The following is a 22800-nucleotide window of genomic DNA, read 5'->3' as shown; positions in this document are numbered from 1 at the left end:
AACCAAAACATTCACTAAGGGCTAATGATTCATGTGCATGGAAAACATCATCAAGACAACACAAAACCCAACAAAGAAACTGTTTAAAATGCATAAAAAAAGAAAACCCAATAAATGAATCATGGGTCTGAAAGGTAATACATTTAATCATGCTGGATTTTATTACAAGATTTTAAAACCAATGTCTATTTTTGCATGCATTTATGGCTTTTTCCATTGCAGTTGTACAGAAAACTCAATTCATGCACCATTCGCATGACAGTGGACACAAGGAGCATGCTCTGAGTAATGTATGTTATTTAATACCACCGCATCTCGTGACACACAGGATACGCAATGAATTACAGAAAAAAAGGCATGTGAGATGCTGGCATGGCAAAAGGCATTTGGATTTGCTCAAGAAATTCCCCCTGTCATTTGTGTGAGACTCTCCAAAAGCAGAGACCGGCTCTGACAGTTTTACACTGCACCAGATGGCAAGCAATCCTTCCCACCGTCACACTGGCTCCAGGCATGGCACAGCATCGAAACGTTCACACAAATACACAAACACACACACACACACACAGACACACACACACATACGTGAACACTTCCATCCCATTGGAACCGCTCTGGCAAATCAATATGCCCGAAAACCACAGGGATTGGTTTCGCACTGTTTTTAAACTAGGCCAAACTCGAGCTACCGTAAAATTTACTGTGCCACCGGAGGGCAGGCAGCGATCTATTTTGGAAACAAACCGAAACGGAAAACTCATGTAGCCCGTGTCTCAGCAAATCTATCCATGAGGCACCAAAATCACAAGAGGCTGCACGATTCTGGAGAGCCAGTCTGTTATGATGTAGTTAGCACAACGCTAACTAGATAAAGTAAATATATAAAAGCTACTACTAAGGGCGAGCGAGATGTGGTAATACTGTGAAAGATACTGAAGATTAATGTGCTAATATATCAAAGGCTAAGCTACAAAAGCGAATGCTGGGCTGAACGCTGTCTAACACGTTAGGATCAATGTTAAAGCTTAATCGACTTCTATTTCTGGATTGAGCTGTTCAATTCAACGCTCACAGAGAAAGAGAGGAACGGGAAGAGAGAGACAGATGGGGAGAGAGATAATAAGGGGGTAGAGATATGGGTAGTGAATTAAAGTATAACTAAATCAAGGGATGTTACAGCTGTCGCTCTAGCAGCCCTTGATCGTCGTTCAACTGCCAATTTTCGCACAATGACAATAAGGTCACATACAGTGGCATCCAAAGGCTACACTGAAAATACAGGAATGTGAATTTTAATGTTGAAATTTAGGAAAAGCAGCTGAATTCTTGTCCCTTTGTGATCAGATTTTCATATGCTCATTCACACAGGCCACCAATGACGTCAGAACATAGAGTTGTAGGAACGCCCAGTACAATCCAAAAGTGCATTGATCCGGGGGCCTTCAGCGATAAAACCCGATATGTGTCTGTGTGAACAGGGCATTATAGATCACACCTGCTTACTGAGCAAGTTAACCCATGACTTCTCACTGGTCACATTTATTTACACTAAAGAATGCTTCTATTTAGCATTTTTGTGGGTCAGTAATTTATTTCTTTAAATCTTGAAATTGTATAAATATATATATATATATATATATATATATATATATATATATATATATATATATATATATATATATATATGTGTGTGTGTGTGTGTGTGTGTGTGTGTGTGTATTTACTACTTAATGACCTACACTTTACAAAATCTGCAAATTTTTTTCCTATATAAAAATGTTTACAATCCTTTTTTTATTTTTAGGTTTAAAATAGATTTTGAATCTCAATGTATGTTACTTTATTGTTTGTAATTTTCTTTTGAATCTTTATGACCAGCTGAGCCTATTTAAACCCAGTGCAAACGTCACTTTTATTTATTATTTAAAAAAAAAATGCTGTTGCATTGGGCTTTTCAATGAATAAAACACATGTTTTCCCTTAAAAAATGGTACAAAAATTGGTTAAACAACTCACTAAACCCACGCACCACTTTGCATTCCTCCAGAGGACTCTTCAGCTAACCCCATTCAAGCGTTGCACTGGACAAAATCACCCTTGCACACATCCCACCACAGATGAGAGTGAAGCAAGGTGAGGCACAGCCCACTGGCACTGCAGTGCAAACCTGTGTTTATTTATAGGCACTTAACCCACTTTATATCACATATGTCAATGTCAGCCCTGTGTCCTAATCTAGCCCTCTGTCAGCACATCATTAGTAAATGCTGATCCCCACTCTACAAACACACACATACACCACCTGCATTCTACCACATGGTAGAAAAGCAGAACGAGAACAGAGGTCTGTCAGCTGCCAGGAAACAGGGATGGCCAGATCTTGAGTAGCTACTTGGAAGCAACAGCAATTATCTACTGTAAAAACACACTTGAATTTCAAAACATATGATGCTGATTGAAGATCAGTAATATGTGCCAAAAAGGGGCCTTGTTTTTAATTTAACGATTGTTAGACATTTTGTGCCTTTCATACTTGCACTCCAATTGGTTAGATGGGGCCGTATAGCAACTTATGCATGTGGTGACTTTTAGCCCAAAGCAACTGAAAAGATACATAATCAGTGGTGTAGAGACACATTTTGAAAATGTTTTGGTCTTAAAATGCAAAAGGCATGTAGAAAAGATGCCAGTTTAATGCATGTCGACATATACTTGAGTACTTATAGTTGACTTATATGCTAGGTACTCAGGTAGTCAAAATAGCCATCTTCAATATCAATCTCCAGCCCCTTTTGCATAGATCCACTCAAATCAACCAAAACAAAAACCTCAGCTTTATATTTTTGGTTTCAAAAATTTGGGATTCACTTTTAATTCAACGTCAAGCTGCTTGTGCGTTTGCAGTTGCTGTTTGTTTCTGGCAAACCAATGGTGCAAAGAAAAACTCGCCACCATTTTTATTGGCTCTCCAAAGACAAAAGGGAGAATTAAAGGGACACATCTTCACACCGAACAGCTGCAAATGCTGTATAAGCTACTCTCTGCAACCAGATTCAGTCACAAGATTAAAAGGCACCGGACGAGCCTATAAATAGGCAGAAAAAAAAACAATCACTCAGAGTTAAATTTGGAGTATAGTTATCTGGATTTGAGAAGGGGGAGGTTTAACTACCTGTCCTTGACTTGCTTGTCTTTGCTGGCATGTGACTTTCCACACTCCTATCGACAATACAGATCATACTATTGCGAAAATATACATACACATACACGTACAGAATTACACACATGCACATCGCTCTTGCACTCGCTTTAACTCTCCTCGTTTGCGACCCGGGGCGTCTCCCTTAAGGGCGAGGGTACGTCTATTTCTGCTGGCTGGTGGGCGGTTCCAGCTCAGGACCACCGTAGTACTGGCTGCAGTTGGGGTCCCCCCTCACTTTGGGGGACGAGGGTATCTGGACACCAGTGTAGGGGTTGACGCACCAACACTCGCCCCTCTGTCCGTGGCTGGACATGTTGCACTGGAACACAAGACAGAGAAGACGATGAGAGATGGGCGGGGAAACAACGGGTGTTGGGGGCTTAACGAAGCTTTCGGGCGAGTACGGGGTGGAGGCGCTACCCCAAAACAGCCCTCCCGCCTCATTTGGCCCAGCACGTCTCATTGACCCCTACTGAGCACTCCCAAAATGAGGTCATAATTGAACTGGACATATATGACGCTGAGACCCAAAATAGGCAAAAAACAGGTTCTCAATTTTGTCCTCCAATGGCAAAGAACAAAAACTGACAGTTACAATAATTGCAAAAGGAACAGGCAATACAATTAAGTGTGGTGAGGTACACTGTTTTGAGCCCTGGGAACAGGGTTTTCATGTCAAAACAACATCTCCGTTTACTTCTCCGGGACAAGTTTGTCCTGGTTTTAGCTGCAACATGTCATGCCAGGACAGAGAAATATTATATCATAATTGTGAACATAATTGTTAACTCATGAATGTTTGAGTTAGCAAGCTCTGTCAGCAAATTGTCAAAGCTTAGACAATAGATGAAATGGCTTTAGAAGTCAATAATTATTTTATTTAAAAAATAATTATTTTGTGTATACTCAGCTATATGTATACATATATACAGCATATGTAAAACGCCACATTTACAGTAAGAGAATAATCTGATCATTTAGTCATGAGAGCTTATATTGAGATCTTAGACGCCTACTTGCAGACATTGATATCTTTAGAAATGTAAGCACAGTTTTAGCCATTTTAAGGCTTCTTATGAAACTCCTGAGCAGACTTGTAACATCAGAACCTGAGACCCAAAAAAAGACTGTAAAAAAAGTTTCCCATTTCATCAGCATGTAAAGGATGAGTAAGAAAGGCATTAAGATATAAAGGACCGAGTTTGTCATTCTCCTTGCCTCTGATGTCTCTACAAACCAAGGCAAGTCACCCAATAGACAGGTCAGTCGGTCAGCATAATTTTCATTAGCTTGTAACTCTCGCTGAGATACGGTTGCCTTGGTTTTGATAAAACAGCCTTCTGTAGAGAATGTGGGAATGTTTTATACACAGTTTCTCTTTGGCTCCATCTCTGACTTTATATTGAACCTTCCGCATGAAACTGGATAATAAAACAGCGGGATGCTGCAGATTGAAAGGTTGTGCAATGTCTCATATTCCTATTTATATAGCGAAATTAACACCCGCTGCCATCCAAATGCAAGTACTTTTGTGCTAATCTCCGCCAATACAGCAAGTAGCCTGCGTAATGTCTCAAATTGAAAATGGACTAGATGACTTAAAAACTTTCAGCCACCAAAGCTGCTAATTTGCAACCATAAGGTTGAGTCAAATATAGTTTTTTTCACCTGTTTAAGGTTGTACTGTCCTGTCTTGTCACAGTTGGGGAACTTCAGGTCATAAAGATTTTCCAAAGGTCCCTTGTTGTCATGGAACGTCATTCGGGAGATGTTCTCCAAAACTCTGTCCAGCTCCTGTTGACACTGGCTCTGTAAGACCAAACACACACACACACACACACACACACATATTGTTTTTATGGCTTATGGGGACTCTCAATAGTAATAGGAGACTTTTTTGATTTTTTTAAAAAAACACAATTTAGCATGCTTTTTAAGTCTTTTGAATTACAGGGACACAAGAAGTGTCCATAAAAACATCTTCACATTGTATTACTTCTGTTATCCCCAAGTCATTATACAAATTTGTGAGATTTACATTGCTAAACAAGTATCTGAAAGTTTGGGTTGTGAAATGCAATTGCAAAAAAAAATGCAAAAAACTGAATTTGACAAGTAGCAAAAATAAGTGAGGAAGGCATAGCAAAATGTGGTAAAAGGTAGAGTTCATGTGACCTTCATATAACACAAAGTTAGCTTTAATAAAACTCCTCCAAGAAACACTCATATAAGGAGAGCGAGATAAACAGCAGGCCGGCGGCCTCATGAAACATTTGTGTGTCTGATATAAATCTCGTACTCGAGCTAATTTGCTGGCTTAGTTCTGCCTCCCCACCTCTCTGCAAGGACAGGCATCGGCATCAAAGACCATTCCTGTCTCCCGTTCCTTCTCTTTTTCCCTATATCTCTCATGATGGCTGCTCCCTGCTTGGCCCAGGATAAGAGGGCACTGGGGAAGAGGGCCTGCCAGGATCTTATCCGTATCGTGTGGATGAAAAGTGCTCCATCACAAAGCAGTGAACAGTCCCCTGCTGTCATCGGACATGCCGTCACCCTGACATTCTCCTTGAATGTCTGCTTTTCATGGGATATGTGAGGGTTACGCTACTGATTTATGACCCCCGCAGAAAACTTGTTTATTCGGTTTGGCTTTTTATTACCCTACCATTATCACTGGTTTGAATTTTTATTGCTTTGGCTGCTTCTTTTTATTGCATCTACCTTTTTACGGTACTTTCCAACATCCATTTGCTTTATCAACATATCATTTAGCCGTAGTTACTATTGCTTTCAGGTCAGCCAAACCAGACCCAGTGTGCTTAATAAGACTGCTATTGTTGTCTCTGTAGCTGTAGAGCGTTGATTGTCTTTTTCTTGAACGGTTTCTTTCCCAATAGCGGCTATAGAATACGCTCAATGAGGAGTAAAATATCGATGTATGACTGTTTTCCAGATCAATGCGCTTACAGCGTCCTTTAAATGGTGAGGATATGCTAATATGACAACGTAAAGCAAAACAGTCTAGATCTTATAAAGATTCCATGCAAAAATCTGAGCTACTAAGAAAACCACTAGAACTGGCATTTACTTCAAGTTGCGCTTAAAAAAAAGAAAGCAAGAAAAATGACTTGCCAACTGAAGTAAATTAGCAAGAAAATTTGTCTATTGGCTCAGAACATCAGATGATTCCTGATAGAGATGCTGATTGGGGTGTTGCAGTGGTCACTTGGCTAAGGATTTAAGAGTCCAGGTAAAGCATGGTACAAGTCCAAGAAAAGTTAATTAACTCTCTGTGGATTTGCGTGATGGCCAAAATCGACAAGCACTGGCTCGTTCCTTGTTTCAACAGAGATGGCAGAAGTTTGTTCTGCCTTGGCAATCCCAATGCAACTGTATGTTATCACCGGGCAGTGTTTTAGACACCAGAAATCGTTGGTTAATTAGGTAACTAAGGAAATGATCATATGTTTTTGACTGAAAACATAGTGGAAATGGGACCAGAAACGGGCTTAATACGAAAAACACCCGAAAATCAGCTTACAGCAGTTTTTGCACAGCTCCAATCATGAAAATAACATACTGAAGCAATAAATTATACACTGACAAACAACCTCAGACCACAGAATTATAGCAACATCAAATATAAAGGGTTGTACAAAGGACATACTGTAAATCTGAACCCCAGAAGACTGTGTTAGGAAAATTAATGTTTAGCTGATATAGAAAAGAGAATATCTATGTCATAGCGAGTATGTGTGTGTGTGTGTTGCGTGAGCCTGCGGAGTTGTGTTTGCGGTGTGTTAGTTTGATGACCAGAAGAGGGCACTGCCGTACTGAACACAATGACATTCAAGGTGAATACAGGTTTTTATATTTATAGGTCTAATATGTTGCCTTGAGAATCTTCACAGCGGGACACTCACCTGTCTGGGGTGAGGTGTTTTGGGATCATCCTGGGGGCTGTACATCCTGGTCCTCTTGTTACTGAGATGCTGCTTTACGGCCATTTCCTTGATGTGCTGGTAGTTGCTTTCTTTGCCAGGCTTTTTACTGGAGGGACCGCGTGCCATTTAATTCTCCTGATGAAGGAAGGGTAGGTTAAAGGATTTGGGCATCATTGGTGCTCTTTCAATTCATGAGCTAAAACTGACATACAGTATGCTAAGGGGGTTATTTAATTAATTGAAATGACAAGTTCAACATAACCAAACAGGAATTCCAATACACGTTTTACGACAAAACAAAACATAACATAAAATAACATATATTAATATATAAACATTTCACTATGTCTCATTAACTTTAATAACTTTAATAAAAGGTTATATGTAAATCATACTTAACTGCACAATTTAAAATATACTTAAGAATATGTAATAAATAAATAAATGTTCTGTAAGCTACTACATATTCTTCCACCATGGCCCATAAACGTAGTCAATAAAATGTAAATAAATAAATCTATTTAAATTTTTTCTAAAAAAATTCTAAATTCAGTTTAATACAAATTCAAAAACTAAATTTCTTCTTAAAAGCTATTGTCAATTAAATTGTGAATGCTGCACAACCCTGTTAGTTTAGATGTTGCATAACAAATTGACATATTTATAGAAATTTGGATTATTGTTCTCAAAGACCATGAGCTATATTTTTTGTCAATGAAAGCAAACCCAGGATCAGTGTTCTGGCAGCACATCAAAGCAAGGCAGAGAGAAAGTTAAAGGCTGGGATTAATGACAGCACTTGATTCAGATAGTCATAGAGGCCTGTGAGGAGATATGTGCCTTTTAAGTCAAAACGTGCCTGGCAAATAACAAGTGAACTACCGATAACAAAAAGAGACTTTTATCCCTATTTAAAAGAAAAGATTATATATGTTCATTTATGATTCGATTGGTGCTGGTAGGAATTTCATTGTCTAACGTAGCATAATTACGCCACATCTATAAACATAAAGTTGTCCTGACTAGTAGGCTATGTGTGGTTTGTTTATAGCCTTTTCTCACAGCAGCTGAAATAATTCAATTTATAATTTTTATGGTAATTTGTCGTAAAAAGAGTTTTTTTATTTTTATATAAAATTTGAGTTAGACAATTAGAGATTAGACTGTACAGAAACGCTAATACACACTACATACACATAGTCACCCAGTGCTGCAATACGTATTTGCACAGTTTGATATGAGTTAATCAATTAGATATAATCACCACTGTAGCAAGGCCTTTTTTCTCAGCTGGTCAGAACAAAAGCGTCATTCAGATGACATTATCCAGTGAAAAATCACATTTCTGTCTTCCTTACAAGAAATCTGTGATTCCAAAATACAGTGAAAATGACACATATTCCTCAAAATATTAGATTAATACGTGCTGGAGCCATGCCAGTGCATGAGATATGGTAAAAAATAACTCAGCAAATATATGCAGTTGCAGGTTTCAAACAGAGGCAAAACTTTCAGACTAGGCTCATAAGAAATATGTTCCTCTACCCACCTACATTTTTGCAAAACGTTTTGCGTCAGTTACCAGTTAAACACTAGAAGCAGTAAAAATCACGCAACTTTTATTGCTTTTTACACAAAATGTGATTTGCAGGTCCATGGTTTTGATTATTAAAGCCTATTCTTTGCATAACTACTTGAGAAATATCACATTGTAAATTCGAACTGATTCGAACAAGCTGTGACATTAGAAAACTGATAAATTGAACATTAGCATCACATATCAGCTTCATATGCATGAGTTTTCTTGCTCTGTAGCTCACGCAATACGCCGTTGCACAGTGATGAAGATCTCTGGTTTGAACCTTGTTAATCTATGATTCAACAAAACAGCTTTAGTACACTTAAGGAAATTAATATAGCACAGCTGCATCAACAGATGTGTTTTAATATCACTTTTACAATTGTTCACAAGTAGGTTTAAGGTTGGGTTTGGTGTAGAGTGTATTTCCAACACGATAGAGAATTGACTTTTAGTGACACTCCTTGAATATTTAAAATATGAACCACTGCAATACATACCTGAAGCAACATAACACAAGTACAGTAATACGTGCCTATAGCAATATAACAAATATGCGTCAGGGTCACTTATTGAACTCACATTTTAGCCTCATTTACTGAATGTTTAATTTTGAAACCAGTAAACGTACATTAAGGTACTTAATAACGCTACTGCAGAAATGTATATGGAGGTACATATTTCGAATGAGCCTGGGTTGCAACATTTCATTGCATTATGCTTGAAAAGGGACCGAATAACAAAGACTCTTTCTAAAGTCCTCTGACAATAACACTTCTGACTCTGAAATTCGAGGGCAGCATCAAAGCACAGAGACCGCTGAAAAAAAACCTCTATGTATTTGATCCCAAATGTACTGTAACAGCAAATATGTACTTTTGGACTTTGTATGGGGCAAATTAAACATGTGTCCCTTATGGTAACGTCACTTGCGCAGAGCTGGCCCTTTGAAACTCTTGCCTACATTCAGATCTGCTCTTTGTCTGGCCCATCGACATTAAAAAGCAGAACCCTTTGGCCACAAGCGCAGAGCCGCTCGAATGAAGTCAGCGCAGGGTGAGTACGGGAGCCTAGAGATCTGAAGGGGGAAGATCTCTCTGAGCATTGTCCAGCACAAAATACTAAAGTTTCGAGCCCAATTGTCAGGAACAGACCTAAGAATAGTGTCTGAAATAGCGGGCGACTTTGCCAGAGTTTGCCTCATTGAAGAAATTATTGGCGGGCGTGCTTCAGCAGACACCTGCCATTACGTATCCTCGGAAGCATCCCTGTTCCACACTCTCATCCCTGGGACTACACAGCAACACTTCCCACTCACAGTTCCTCTCTCTTTCCAAAGACTTAGTGTGTGGGCTGTGCGGTTGGGGAGTGGACAGGAACTCTTTTCAGGGCCTTGGCCGTTTTTCTCTCGCTTCTCCCAAGGAAGCATGACACGCTGTTGAAAAGTCAAGTGCCACTTGTTAAGTTACATACTGACTCTGTTCCAAAACCTAGTGAGCTGTCAATGTAGAGAGAAAGACATACATACTTTTGGCACAAAACTTGTTCAAATGAGAAAATTTACATTAAGACAGCATTACATATAACATAAAATCGAAAATAAAAATACAATCCTATAATGAATTGCAGCAAGCTCAGTGGGGAAAATGGTTCAAATGTAAAATTACCACTTAATTTTCTGACGAATGACTTTCGTTTTATTTATTATGGAATGTGAAAATGAGCACATCCAGTTCATCATGTTCCTGGATCAAAATAATTTGTTGACTCTATATTTAAAATATCTCTACACTTGAACCTAACCTTACCCCATGAGTAATGCCTAAAACCAGATTTAATGATAGATGAATGACAAGCACAAAACACTGATTGTAAGCCTTGAACGTTGAGCATGATTGGAATGAGCAAAAACATCAGATTGAATAACCTTTACATAAGTAAAAAGTCTCATCTAGCAGAGCATAACCAACTTATTTTTCACCCACAAACTAGCAAGAATCTCTATATGATATACAGTTAGATGCTATTCACACATTAAAAAGCAGCAAAACTAAAATATATACTATTTTTAGGCATACTATTTTTAAAACAAACAGAATTGGTGTGACTTGAAAAACATAAAATAAATAAGAATTAATAATTGAAAACATTTAAAACTGTTAAATTACAGCACGTTTAATCACAGTAACTGTAAACCGAAAAACAAAATATCTCAAGGTCAGTTCTGCTCTGGTTGCATGCTACCACCCATAACCAAACACTTTAAATCTTCTCCATCACTGCTGATTTGGTTTAATCTATGCATACTTCTCTAATGAGCTGAAACTGCAGGCTCTCTCCAGGATTTATCAAAATGCTGAGGTCTGACGGCAGGATTATAACCGGTCGTATTGGTTTACAGTACACAATCTACTGATATATACAAACATGCACTCAGCGACATGCAACATGAAGCTCTTGTAACCAGTAAGCTCTGGTCAATTTGTGGATGAACTGAGACCTGCTGCATGCTGGGAAAACAACCCAAAGACACTGAAATTGATTGAAACCTGTCTACAGTTTACACATCCGGTTAAAAATTTACAGAAAATGCTTTTTCAAAACACATGGCTAAGAAGAGGGAGCTGGGCTGCCATGTTGTGTTTCAAAACAGGCTGCAGCGAGCAGAATGAAATATGAAAATGTAACGCATAAGCAGCTGTTATGCCCGAAAAGCCGGCTTGTATCTGGCACTCTTTTTTCCTTACATAACCATGTGGCCTTTTGTGAAGGTTGTAACTTCAAGAACTCGCTGTACCACGGCGGCATGAAATAACAGTGTAGAATGTAATTTAATTTCCTTTCTTTTGTGGAACTACACGACTCACAGGAAAGCTATGCCAATGTCCGGCAAAACAGGACCAGGTGTGTGAGGGTTTTGCTAAAGCTAACTGTTGGTTTTGGTCGGTGCAGAATGGCTTCCCTTGGGCATGTAGAAGAGGTTTTTGGAGCTCAAATTTGATACGGCTTTCACTTTGCCTGGCACATCGTACAATACACTTGCAATATAGTTTAGTAAATGAAATAGACGTAAAGTTGTGCCAAAGCTGGTCCTCACATAACCAACCCTGCATAAACAGCTCTCTGTGATTCTTGAATGACTATGAAAATTAAGCTTAAGATAAAAATCTATAAATATTAGGGCTGTCAAAATTAATGTGTTAGTAACACTTTAGCGCAAATTAATTTTAATGGCACTAATTTTAATGCATAATTAACGCAGCATGCATTTTCAGATTGACCCATGGCCTAACCCATAATTGGAAAAATGGATGGAGAAGCTGACAGTGTTGCCACTTCTGAGTTTTTTCCTAAAAAAGCACCTATAGAAACCAATCTTTAGGATTTGTCCAAATCTTACTTTTGTTTCTGAGACGTTGCCTAAGAGTGAGCATGAGTTCACGAAATATATCACCATCTTTTTGATCCTGGAACAACATCCCAATCAACCAATCAGATTTGAGGGGTAATTTTTCAAGAAATATCTGTTTTAGGCTTATGATCAGGATAAGTCTATATTTTTGGGCAGTAATGTTAATCCAGGATCAATTAAAAATGGTGATCCAGGATCATGTCTTACTTAGCAAAATCATGGTGACTTTAGCCGAAGCTGACATGTTTTAGGATCAGTCAGTGTAAGTTTTTTTTCAGTTGAAACAGCTTTACATTAAGTCTAAGACTAGGCTTAAGCCTTGTCTGTGAAACTGGGGGTTAAAGCATTAATTAAAGGTACATTTACAACAGAATGAATGTACAAAAATGCGTGATTAACACAAAACATATTACTGTTATTGGTAAAACTAAAACTATTAAATATTCTGTTGTTACATTTTTGTTAAAACCTAAAATCTTAAAAACAATAGTGGTATATAACAAAATACTAAAATAACACTTGAAGAGAACTGATTTAAACCAAACAAAGTGTGAAAACAGCTGCAAGAACTAGCTGCCATCTTTCCCTATTAACCACAAGTATAAAAGACAATCCAAACCACTTCTTCTACTATTCAGTCCTACAGGAACTTCCACTGGTGTCCTCTGTGTGTCCTCTGCATCATTAAAACATCTGTTTAGTGTCTTAGTATTTCGCACTCTCTGATTCCACTTAAGAAAATCGTTCTGAGAAGTAATTTGTCACTATCCTCTGGGAGCAGTTCCCCATTTTTTTCTCCCCCATTTGATGAAAAAGCGTTTAAGATTTCATTCAACCTAAACTACCCGCCGTGAGCCTCTTCTCAATACACGGCGGATCGTGCCAGCACTTTTCTCTGTCTTTCTCTTCTACTCTCCCTCTCTCTCTTTTATCTTTTCTGTAATTGCATATGCAAAGACTAAACAGCGATGTTGTACAGTCATAAATCAGAGGCCTGCTGAGGGAGCCTCAATGATTCAGCAGCCACTGTGCACAAAGAAAATGTTCTCTGCAGACGAATGAGAATCAGTTCTCGAGTCTGAGCTTCTGCTGATAAGTTCTATATGCTAAACACGGATTTCAACTAAAACAAAAGTATGAGATGTCATTAAATGAAGGACTGCTGCAGGAAGTCATCCTGGTTTTCTAAAACGCTTCAATAACTGGGTTGCTTATTATAGTGTGCCAATAAACATCAAACTGAAATTGCTGTATAGATATCCACTAAAACTCAAGTTCAAGCAATAGTGCAAATTCACTAATGCATATGTGAATTTAATATTTGTCAATATGAATCACCCCCCCAAAAAAATTACAATTCTGTCACAATTTACTCACCTTCTTGCATTTATTTTATTCTTCTGTTGAATAGGAAAGTAAATGTTTTTGAAGAGCATTTTTGGGTGACCTGTTCCTTTAAGGATGTAGTATTCCTCAACAGCAAGCAGTTTGATAATCAGTTATAATTTGACAAATAATAGTGACCTAGTTTTAGTGTTAAGATTTGAGCCTTTGAGGAAACAGCTTGAAGTCAAAGTTTTCTTCAGGAAATGCCTTGGATTCATTTTGTGAAGTACTGTTGATCTCCATTTGGCACCATAGCAACTACAGCCTCCTGAGTGTCAAAGACTGCCTGAGCTTCAGCTTTTGACAAGCGTTTGAGCAACAAGCTTACAAAACTCACCGATAACACACTTGGCATGGTGCTGAGTGTTGGTCTCAGGAAGAAGCTTTGTTAAGTACAGCTGCCATTAGTTTACAGAAAGACTGTATTAAAGTCTCTAGAAATGTTTGCTTTGACAGTGCAAAGTAAGATAAAACAATCTTCAAACCAACATGTTAGATTAGCTCTAATAATTTGAAAATGCAGTTTTACACTGTGTCCTAACCAATATTCAAGTGAATAGCAATTTTTTTTTTGTTACATGAAGTTTTGTAAGTTACAAAGAAAATATTAAATATATATATTTTTTAACTTCACTTCTATTATTTTTAAAACAACAATGGAATAAAATGCAAACATTATTTCAATGTAATTTTCATAAATTGAAATTTAGGTGTTAGGGTTTAGGACAGTAACCTTCCAAGTTGGATGTAGACTAAATTATGGTTTTATGTTAAGATTAAATGCTTTAAATATTTTTGTGGGTTTCTATGCGGAATAAAAGTAAGCATATAAGTAAGCATATAAGATTTAAAAATTTAAATGCTTTTAAATGTTGACTGTGGGACAGTAGATTGCACTAATTCTGTAGAATACCGGTATAAAGGTTTCTCAGTTATAAAATCCCAAAAAAGATTATAAGCTGAGCTGAAATCAGTATGACAGCTAAGATGGCAGCATGTTACAAATTGTAATACTTGTCAGTCATAACAAAATAGGCCTGCTGACAGGAATGTAGCTGTGTGCCGAGAGGTATTAACACAGCCTCGCTGCTGCTAGACTTGTATTCTTTGCAGTCATTTCATAGTGAATATATCTGTTGCAGTCAATATTGACATTTTCATGTCTATTAGTCGGGCGGGCAGGCAGCCAGCATTATAGCACATAGTGAAAGATGGCTGGATGTGTCAGACTGTGTATTTTGCTGACGCTACTTCATCGACTCTCCAGTCTGTGGGGGGTTGTCTAGGATGGCCTTGGGGAGAAAGGACCAAGCGTTTTGTTTTTTTTTTTTTTTTTTTTTCTTCAATTGCTTGTTTGACACCATGACACTCCAGATGCCCCGGAGCAAAAGTAAAGTCACGGCGCCTACAAGGAGCCTCTCTGGTGTCACAGGTCTCGACAAGCAGCCGCCACCCAAGGCATCCCCACTGCAGGCCCTGGAAAGGTGTTGAAGAGAGCGTGTCTCAGCACATCAGACCCCGAAGGGATCCAAGGGCAATCACAGTACACACGCGATACAAGGAGAAAGAGGAAGATGCTGAAAAACAAACATGAGATACAAACCGCTAGCTTGAATAAACATGAGATATATTTTTAGGATGGTGGTGAGGAGGCTGGAATTTCTGTATCAGTGCAAAAGTTTACAGGTGCATCTTTTTTACCCGACACCGGCTAATGATACACGAGCGTATTCATAATTTTTGTATGCATATTATTTTTAATGTATGTTCATTTAATTATGGATTTATCTGACTTGACGACCGTACGACCTGGTTTTGCCATTTTATCAGAAGCAACTTAAAAATGTACATCGATGCTCATTTTGAGCAGTGTTGATACTGCTAAATATGATTCAAATCAATTAATGATAACAATCTTATTCGATAACTGAAGTAAAAAGTCAGCTAAAAGTCAGCTAAATGTAAAGGTTTAAGCTAAATAAGCTAAATAAAAAATAATATTCATAATATTAATAATAAAAATGACAGAATCACATAAAACTTTAACTAAGATTTAAAAAAATATATATATTTATATATAAAAAATATATTTTTTCAAAATATTAATAAAAATTATTAAGCAACAGCTGATTTTTGTACTTAGCACCAATATTGGATTAGTTTTTTTATTCACACAAATTGTCTAGACCCAAAAAGTACAAAAAAGTATTAAAAAAGTAATGTAAGTCTTCTGCAAGTCTTATGAAGTCATAAGATGACTATTATATGAAGAACAGACCAAAATTTAAGACGTTCACTATTCTAACCAATATAACTTGCACAATATTCTAAGTAATATTAGTCATTTCCCCCTATAAATATGAAATTTCACATGCAAACCTATTTTAACAGGACACATGCCATGCAATAACCAGTGGCATTTCAAATCTGGTGTGACATCTAAGTACTGTATTTTTGTAATTGAACACAAGTTGGAATAAGATCTGTGAACTCAGACATTTCCCTCTGTTCTTTACAATAAACTATCATTAGACTGGAGACTGCCATGCTAAAGGTCATAATGATGACAGAGGTCCTCGTGTGTTCACACAAGCTGCAAAATTCCTCTTCTCAAAACCCTAGATATGGACAAAACATTTCTAGACTTCTTCAAAGTGATCCAAAGTTAAAGCCAAGGGAACATTATGTAAGCCATCATCTGTACACTGGTTAAGTGTCATTACAAAAGATGTTCCTCTCATGTCCTATCGCATGCTCTATCATGTTTAAGGCAGCTGCCTGACACATGAACAGTGCTAACTACAGGTGGTGCACTACGCTCACGGTTGAAGCCATGCACAGCGAGGTTTTAGATAATTAAGAGACGCTCAGTGTGATGAAACTACTGAATGTAATTCACTAGCCGCAGTGCGGAATGAGTCTTCATTTCAGATGCAACGCCTGGGTGCCAAACCACAACATTTAGTTAAAGCTATGCCGAGAAGTGGCCACACAGTAAAACACAAAGACACGCACTGAGCACAAAGAAGAGGATCAGAGGTCCTGAATGTAGCACCTTCTAGTGAGCTTCATAATTACAACATTCATTCAGAGTTCACTGCATTAATGAGCCCTAATAAACGACATACTCGCCATTCATTAGATCAGCAATAATTTTCTGTTAAGCAGAGACAGAAGTACTGGACCAGAACGTCGACTCTGGTCTTGGCAAACAAGATTTCTCGTTTGATGCTAATTTTGAATTCTTCTCACAGGAAAGAAAGATAAATGCGTATGTTATTGACCACACACATCACTACTGCCAAAGTTCTCTGCCAACTGGAGTTTTGATTAAACTGTACGTTAAATGATTTTGTCATCATTTACTCACTTTCGCGTTTTTCCAAGTCCAACTACTATTTTATTTCTTCCAGAAAACATTAAAGAGAACGAATACAGAATATCTGAGCTTCTGTTTTCCATGCAATCACGGTGGATGGTGATTTATACCGCTACGCTGTTAAAAGCAAAACAAAAGTATAATTAAAAGTCTGTGTGATTTAAAGGGGTAATCTGCCATTGGCAAAATTGGGTTTTAATACAAGCTGGCTGTCAATGTAGTAAAAGGTTGGGGTTTTTTCTTCACTTTCTCTCTCTTTTCAATCAGTTACAAAAGAATTGAGAAAACGGAGAAATAAGGCTGTGGAGAAAAAAGACTGTGTGCAGGTAATAGTGAAAGAGTACACATTGTTCATTTACATATACTACCAAAAATGTAACAATGGAAAGTTGGTTGAAAATCAGCAAACTCACCCATTATCCTCTGTATTCAATGACTTTGAGAGCCATAAAACTGATTTGTGTAACAAATAAATAATAAAACATTAATACTCGCTAAAAAAACACTCCCAAAAATCATTTGCAGCCATGTTTGTGCACTGTAAAAAAAATGTTTTAGCTTAAAAAAAAAAGTTGTTACCCAGCTGCTTAAAACGTTTTAGTTGAGTCAACTAAATATTCAAGTTGTCACTTAAATTAACATTAAGTAACTTAATATTTTAAGTTCACTCAACTAAAACTTTTTAAGTTATTTCAACTTTTTTTTTTTTTACAGTGTATACACAAGCATTAAGCATATTTTTTTTGTATTTTTGAACAGAACAAACAAAATAGCACTGTACCAAACATGTAATGCTGAACTTCAACTATCTTTAGAGCTGGCAGTATTTTCTCTTTATTAGAAACCTGCATTAGAAAGGCTTGGAAAAGAGCATAACTGCTGGTGCCGGGCAACTGTGTTGCCTAGTGTTTACCGGTATCCCAAAATACGCCATTGAAGCGCTGCTCAGTTAGCGTAGCGGGGCAGATTCACAAGGGTGCCTGGACGGGCCTCAAAGTTCAGTGTGCAAAAGTCCAATTTGTGCCAGGCGACATTAGCCTTTCACCCTTGATTTCTTGGAAAATTCAACAGCACAACAGGATAACGGCTGCCAATTTGTTTCAAAGCAGAGGCATTTGGCACCATTCAGTTGTCAGCAATTTGAAAATTCTTTATTTTATTAGAAATCTAGGTCACATATTTTAGTTGCATGGCAAAAGGTTGGAACTGTTCATCCTGGCCTTTAGAGCAAAAGACAAGGCCTCCGGTGACACCCACACGGGATTACACAAACGGTATTATCAAGGCAACGGGGCAGCATTGCACTTATTTCTCTATTCAGAAAGAACTAACCCCTGAGAAAGTTTCAAAGACGTTTGCATATGTTGTTCGGGGACCACCAAGACAAATAAAAAATGGCAAGTGTTACCGTGTCAATAGTTTTAACAGGTGATAAACCTGTTTGCTTACTGAGGGGATCAATGATCCCACGGTCAACTAAATTTCAACACTGATCATCTTACTGCACCCTAAAGTGTTGGTTTCATTGCCACACATATTGACTGCCATAATCGACAAAAGATGATGACCTCATGATTCAATCTGCCTTGTATCGAAACCCAAGGACTGTAATAATAAAATCACACTTTATACGGTGCTTAATCCATCCAATTTATGTAAATATAGCAGTGTTTACACGGAATGACAACAAGTTTTTCTAGTGTTTTTTGAGTGCCTGTGACCAGACCAGATAAGCTTAACGTAACTTGATGAATTTGGACCAGCAACGATTACAGAAATTTCCATGACTTTTCCAGTCATGTAGTACTGGATAAAGCCCAGTTCCCATCAGCAGCAGCGACTTGATGAAACGACCTGAACTCAGTGACCGCTGAGGACAGGATGTGGGTGTGTCCAGCAACTCAAAGTTTAACTTTTGCTAACACTGAACACACCGTTATGTAGATATTTTGGTTTTCCACTAACTAGATATTGAGTAAATGATTTTATTATTATTATATTTATATTTTATAATTATTAATACAATTATTTTAAAATCTGTTATGTGTGCTGTTTGAGTATAACATAGGGTTATGTTGACATAAATTGTATTTTTTTAATGTCTTATGTTGTTCATGGATAAGCCTGTACGTTTATTCATATTAAACATGCAATTTAATAAAAATAAACATTTTATTATTTAGTCAGTTTTATCATTTATATTAACAATTTCTTAATGATCATATTTACTTATAAATATATTAATTTATTACTTATATTACACTTTATTTTATGTAAACATAATACATATCAATAAATCCATATTAATAAAAGATAATTAACTATGCATTATATTACCTCTAAAATGACCATGCCTTTTAAATATTGCATTAATTCCCACAACCTTCCCAAAGAAATATCATTTTTGACACTTACTGGCATTCCCAGATTTTCCATTACTATGAGAATCCTGATGTAAACAAAAACATGCAGGTTTGATCTGATGCACCAGAAGCAGTTCAGCCAGAAGTTGGTGATCTAACAAATGGGCTGTATAAACAATCAAACAAGATGGTGGAGTAAAGGGTGCCAGAACAAAGACCCTGCACTGATATTTGACTCAGTGCTGATTTTCCCAAGTCAAGGAGAAATCAACACTGAGGAGACATCAAAGTGCAACATCCTCCGTGCTATATGCGTAGGTTTTGGCAGCGGCTGTGCATCAATTCACGTTCACAAACAAGTCTTGAGACTCACCACTGTGTCCTGACTCCTGGTTGGTCATGGTGGGCTCCAGGTCCACTTTGTTCTCGCATCGTCCCAGTCCCTGTATCAGCTGCTCCAGCGGTAACTCTGAATTCGCGCTCGGGTAACACCTCAAACCGCTCCCGCATCTCGGCGTGTAGACGCCGCACAGCTCGCCCTTCTGACGGGCGCAAACCGGACAGCAACCGCAACCCGGTTCCCTGACAATCTCGCAAGAGGTGGTGAGCTTGGGACACGCCGCTTGGCGCTCCGCGGTGCAGCTCGGGCAGCGGAACACGATCTCCCCGAGCGAGCCGTGCAGGAGCAGCAAACTGCAGAGCAATGCGGGAAACATGCCGTTATCTTTAAGTCTGACAGATGTCGGGATTCTGCAGGCGACTTCAGGTGGAAAAGTAAAAGTGCGTTTGGGGACAGGTGAGGTTCGTCGGAGAGCTCTGCTGGGTCCTATTTGCTGTCATGTTACTCCGAAATGACATCACGTCAAAAGCCAGTCAAAGTCAAATACAGATAAACAAGTCTTCGCTGTTTCATCTGCGAGAGACCCGCTGCTTGCTTTGGGGGAGATGTTTGTTGTGGTGACGACAATTAATGTTTCCTAAGTTGAAATTACTGTTGGCTAGTAACAGATGCAGCCTCAAAAATAAATAAACAAATAAATAAATTGCCTCCTGCGTTTTTTTTAACAACAAAATCAGTTCGCGAATTACAGGAGCCGACCGGGAGCGATTTTCGGCGGGAACAACCCACATTGTGTTCGAGCTTCTAGGGCGGTTCTCTTATATCGACTGTGTTAAATACATTTTAAAACAATAATGACATTTTGTGTTTTTCTCTTATATCTGAGTCTGTAATACATCAAATTTGCGAATTACAGACTGGTTAGGTTTTCTATCAGTTTGCACGGACAATCAAAATTGTATTTTAAGGCTTCTAGCACTGTCCGCTAATGTCAAGTATGCTAAATATAAAGATTTTGTGATTTATTTTTGATAACTGTGTCTGTAGTAAATCGATAAATACTTTTTTTATACAGATTCTATGCAAACCACTATAGCGACCTTTTTTGGTTGCGCAAATTTTCTTTGAAGACTACTCAAACTTTACTTGGGTAAAAAAGCAGTATCTTTTCAGAAAAGTGTTTATTTTTTACTTTCTTGAAGGAGGTTCAAACTTAAAACGCATTAAGGAATGACAAATATTCTTGTTACATGCTATATTGATTCATGATGATTTTACAGTAATAACAATAACAGTAATTTTTTGTGTGTTGGGGGGATTTAAATTTAGTTTAGTCCACTTGTTTGTTCTCTGTAGAAATATAGATACGTCGGATTTAATGTTTTCTAAAGAGGATATATTTATCCATATAATAAATAATCCATACGATTTAAGATATAGGCCTCATTCACGTCAGTTGTCCAAACACCAGGTATGTTTTCATGCGCCAAATTTCTTAAGATGTGTAAGCATTTTGTAAGATGCTACATATCTATGTAAATATGTGCGTCACAGCGATATATTTTCTACTTCAGAAGATTTTCAGTTTCAGCCATTTGTTTAATTGATTTATTTTTCCTTTCAGTTTAATTTTTCGAGGCCTACACCCATGCTTTCGATCTGATCAAAATTTTATTTGGTTATATCCCAGTGGGATGGATTGAAATGTTCACATGAAGGCTTTTAATCAGATTGAGCCATTAATAAACTGAGTGCATTTAAACATAGCTACTGTTAGAACGTCATGCACAGAAGTTTAATATATAGACTATAGTTTGTTCAAAACTAGTTTGAACCTAACCCTGGGCAATAGTAACAGCGATGCTTGCATTAGCATGCACCACTAATTAATTCTTAATAATATTTAAGCTCTTTTACTGATGTGTGCACTTGTTCATTTGTTTTGGCTGTCGCTACTGTTTTTTTCCTGGACTTGGCAGAAAAGCCTGTGCTTGACGATAACAGCTGTAGCTAATTTATTATTTAGTTTATTTCTTCTTTTGTTCCCAAATCACGTATCTCTCTGTATAAGGATCAAGAGCTGTGCTGTTAAACAGGCTTCTGTTACCCCATGTGTCTGCCTCTCATGGTTGCTGTAGAGACTGAATGTTGTTGATCACTGTTGATTTATGAGCACAGAAACAGCCGCTGACTGAGTAACTCTAGCCTGTAGTAACAAGCTGTCAGGCATAAGGATTCTTTGTTTAATGGATTGTCTATGATTCTATGGCTTATTCATGCCTGTGCGGCCTGTGGCTTATGAAAGAGACTTTGGAGACTTTAGGCTGAAATCTCGATTAGCCCTGAATATACAAATCACCGTATATCATCAGGAAAAGAACACATGCAGTCAAATTTGCTTAACAAACCATTTTTCAGATGTAATGTTGAGTTTTTAGTTGCTTTTTTGACTAAAAAGATTAGCTGATTGATTTTGCCAATTATTTTGGACTAGTTGTACTTTCAAACTATTAGCCAGTTCATGAAACTGATTTATTTGTATTTATTAATTTTTTTAGATTTTATATTTATATATTCTTCCTTAATCATATTGTTTTCCCACTTGTGTCATTCCAAAAGCTGTATATATTTTCCTGATGCACCATCCGTGGATAACTGAAAGTGAACATGGCGTGGAAGTTCTTCTAGAACTTAAACAATTGTGCGTGCGATGTCTCTCAAATGTATCAGCTTCAGCAATTTTTTGAGTTTTCTCAACTTGTGTTTCTAAGTTGAGAAAACTCAAAAATAAAGCCGGTTGCCTTAAAATTTTAAGTTAACTCAACCTTTTTTTTATAGTGTGGACCTTCCTGCCTCCACTTCTGAGTGCAATAGCCAGATCTCAACATCCATTTAATAAGCAATAAAATTTTCCTGATGACCTGTTACACTCCCTAGGCAGTAATCCCTAGGTACTTCAGTTCCCTCATACTCATACAAAACTGCTGCATAACCTCAGTGCATGGTGCGCAAGTTGTATTGGCTACGACTGTTTTGTTCCTTTTGTAGTTTGTATGGAAAAGACGTGTTCTCTTTGGAAAATAAAAATGACATGAGAATAAATAAGTAATGAGCTAATTTTCATTCTTGGGACTAAAAATGACTTTAGGAGAAGATGGAGATATGTAAATGTAGGGAGGGGTCTCTTATTTTGGA

General features: G+C 37.7%; 2 protein-coding genes across 2 annotated transcripts in view; one reads left to right on the top strand and one right to left on the bottom strand.

The window, feature by feature from the left end:
• LOC122352061 (insulin-like growth factor-binding protein 5) overlaps nucleotides 1-22800 on the top strand; it is an 85182-nt gene that overhangs the window by 18095 nt on the left and 44287 nt on the right.
• Nucleotides 1690-20206, bottom strand: LOC122352060 (insulin-like growth factor-binding protein 2-B). Its single transcript, XM_043249555.1, is given in 5 exon segments — nucleotides 1690-3521; nucleotides 4871-5011; nucleotides 7126-7261; nucleotides 7263-7281; nucleotides 19639-20206. Coding segments are annotated over 5 exon segments (798 nt in total). The 5' UTR covers nucleotides 19982-20206; the 3' UTR covers nucleotides 1690-3362.

The sequence above is a fragment of the Puntigrus tetrazona genome, chromosome 9 (genome assembly GCF_018831695.1).
Source record: "Puntigrus tetrazona isolate hp1 chromosome 9, ASM1883169v1, whole genome shotgun sequence".
Lineage (NCBI taxonomy): Eukaryota > Metazoa > Chordata > Actinopteri > Cypriniformes > Cyprinidae > Puntigrus > Puntigrus tetrazona.
Note: the sequence above shows the minus strand (reverse complement) of the source record. Positions and strands in the feature narration are given on the sequence as shown.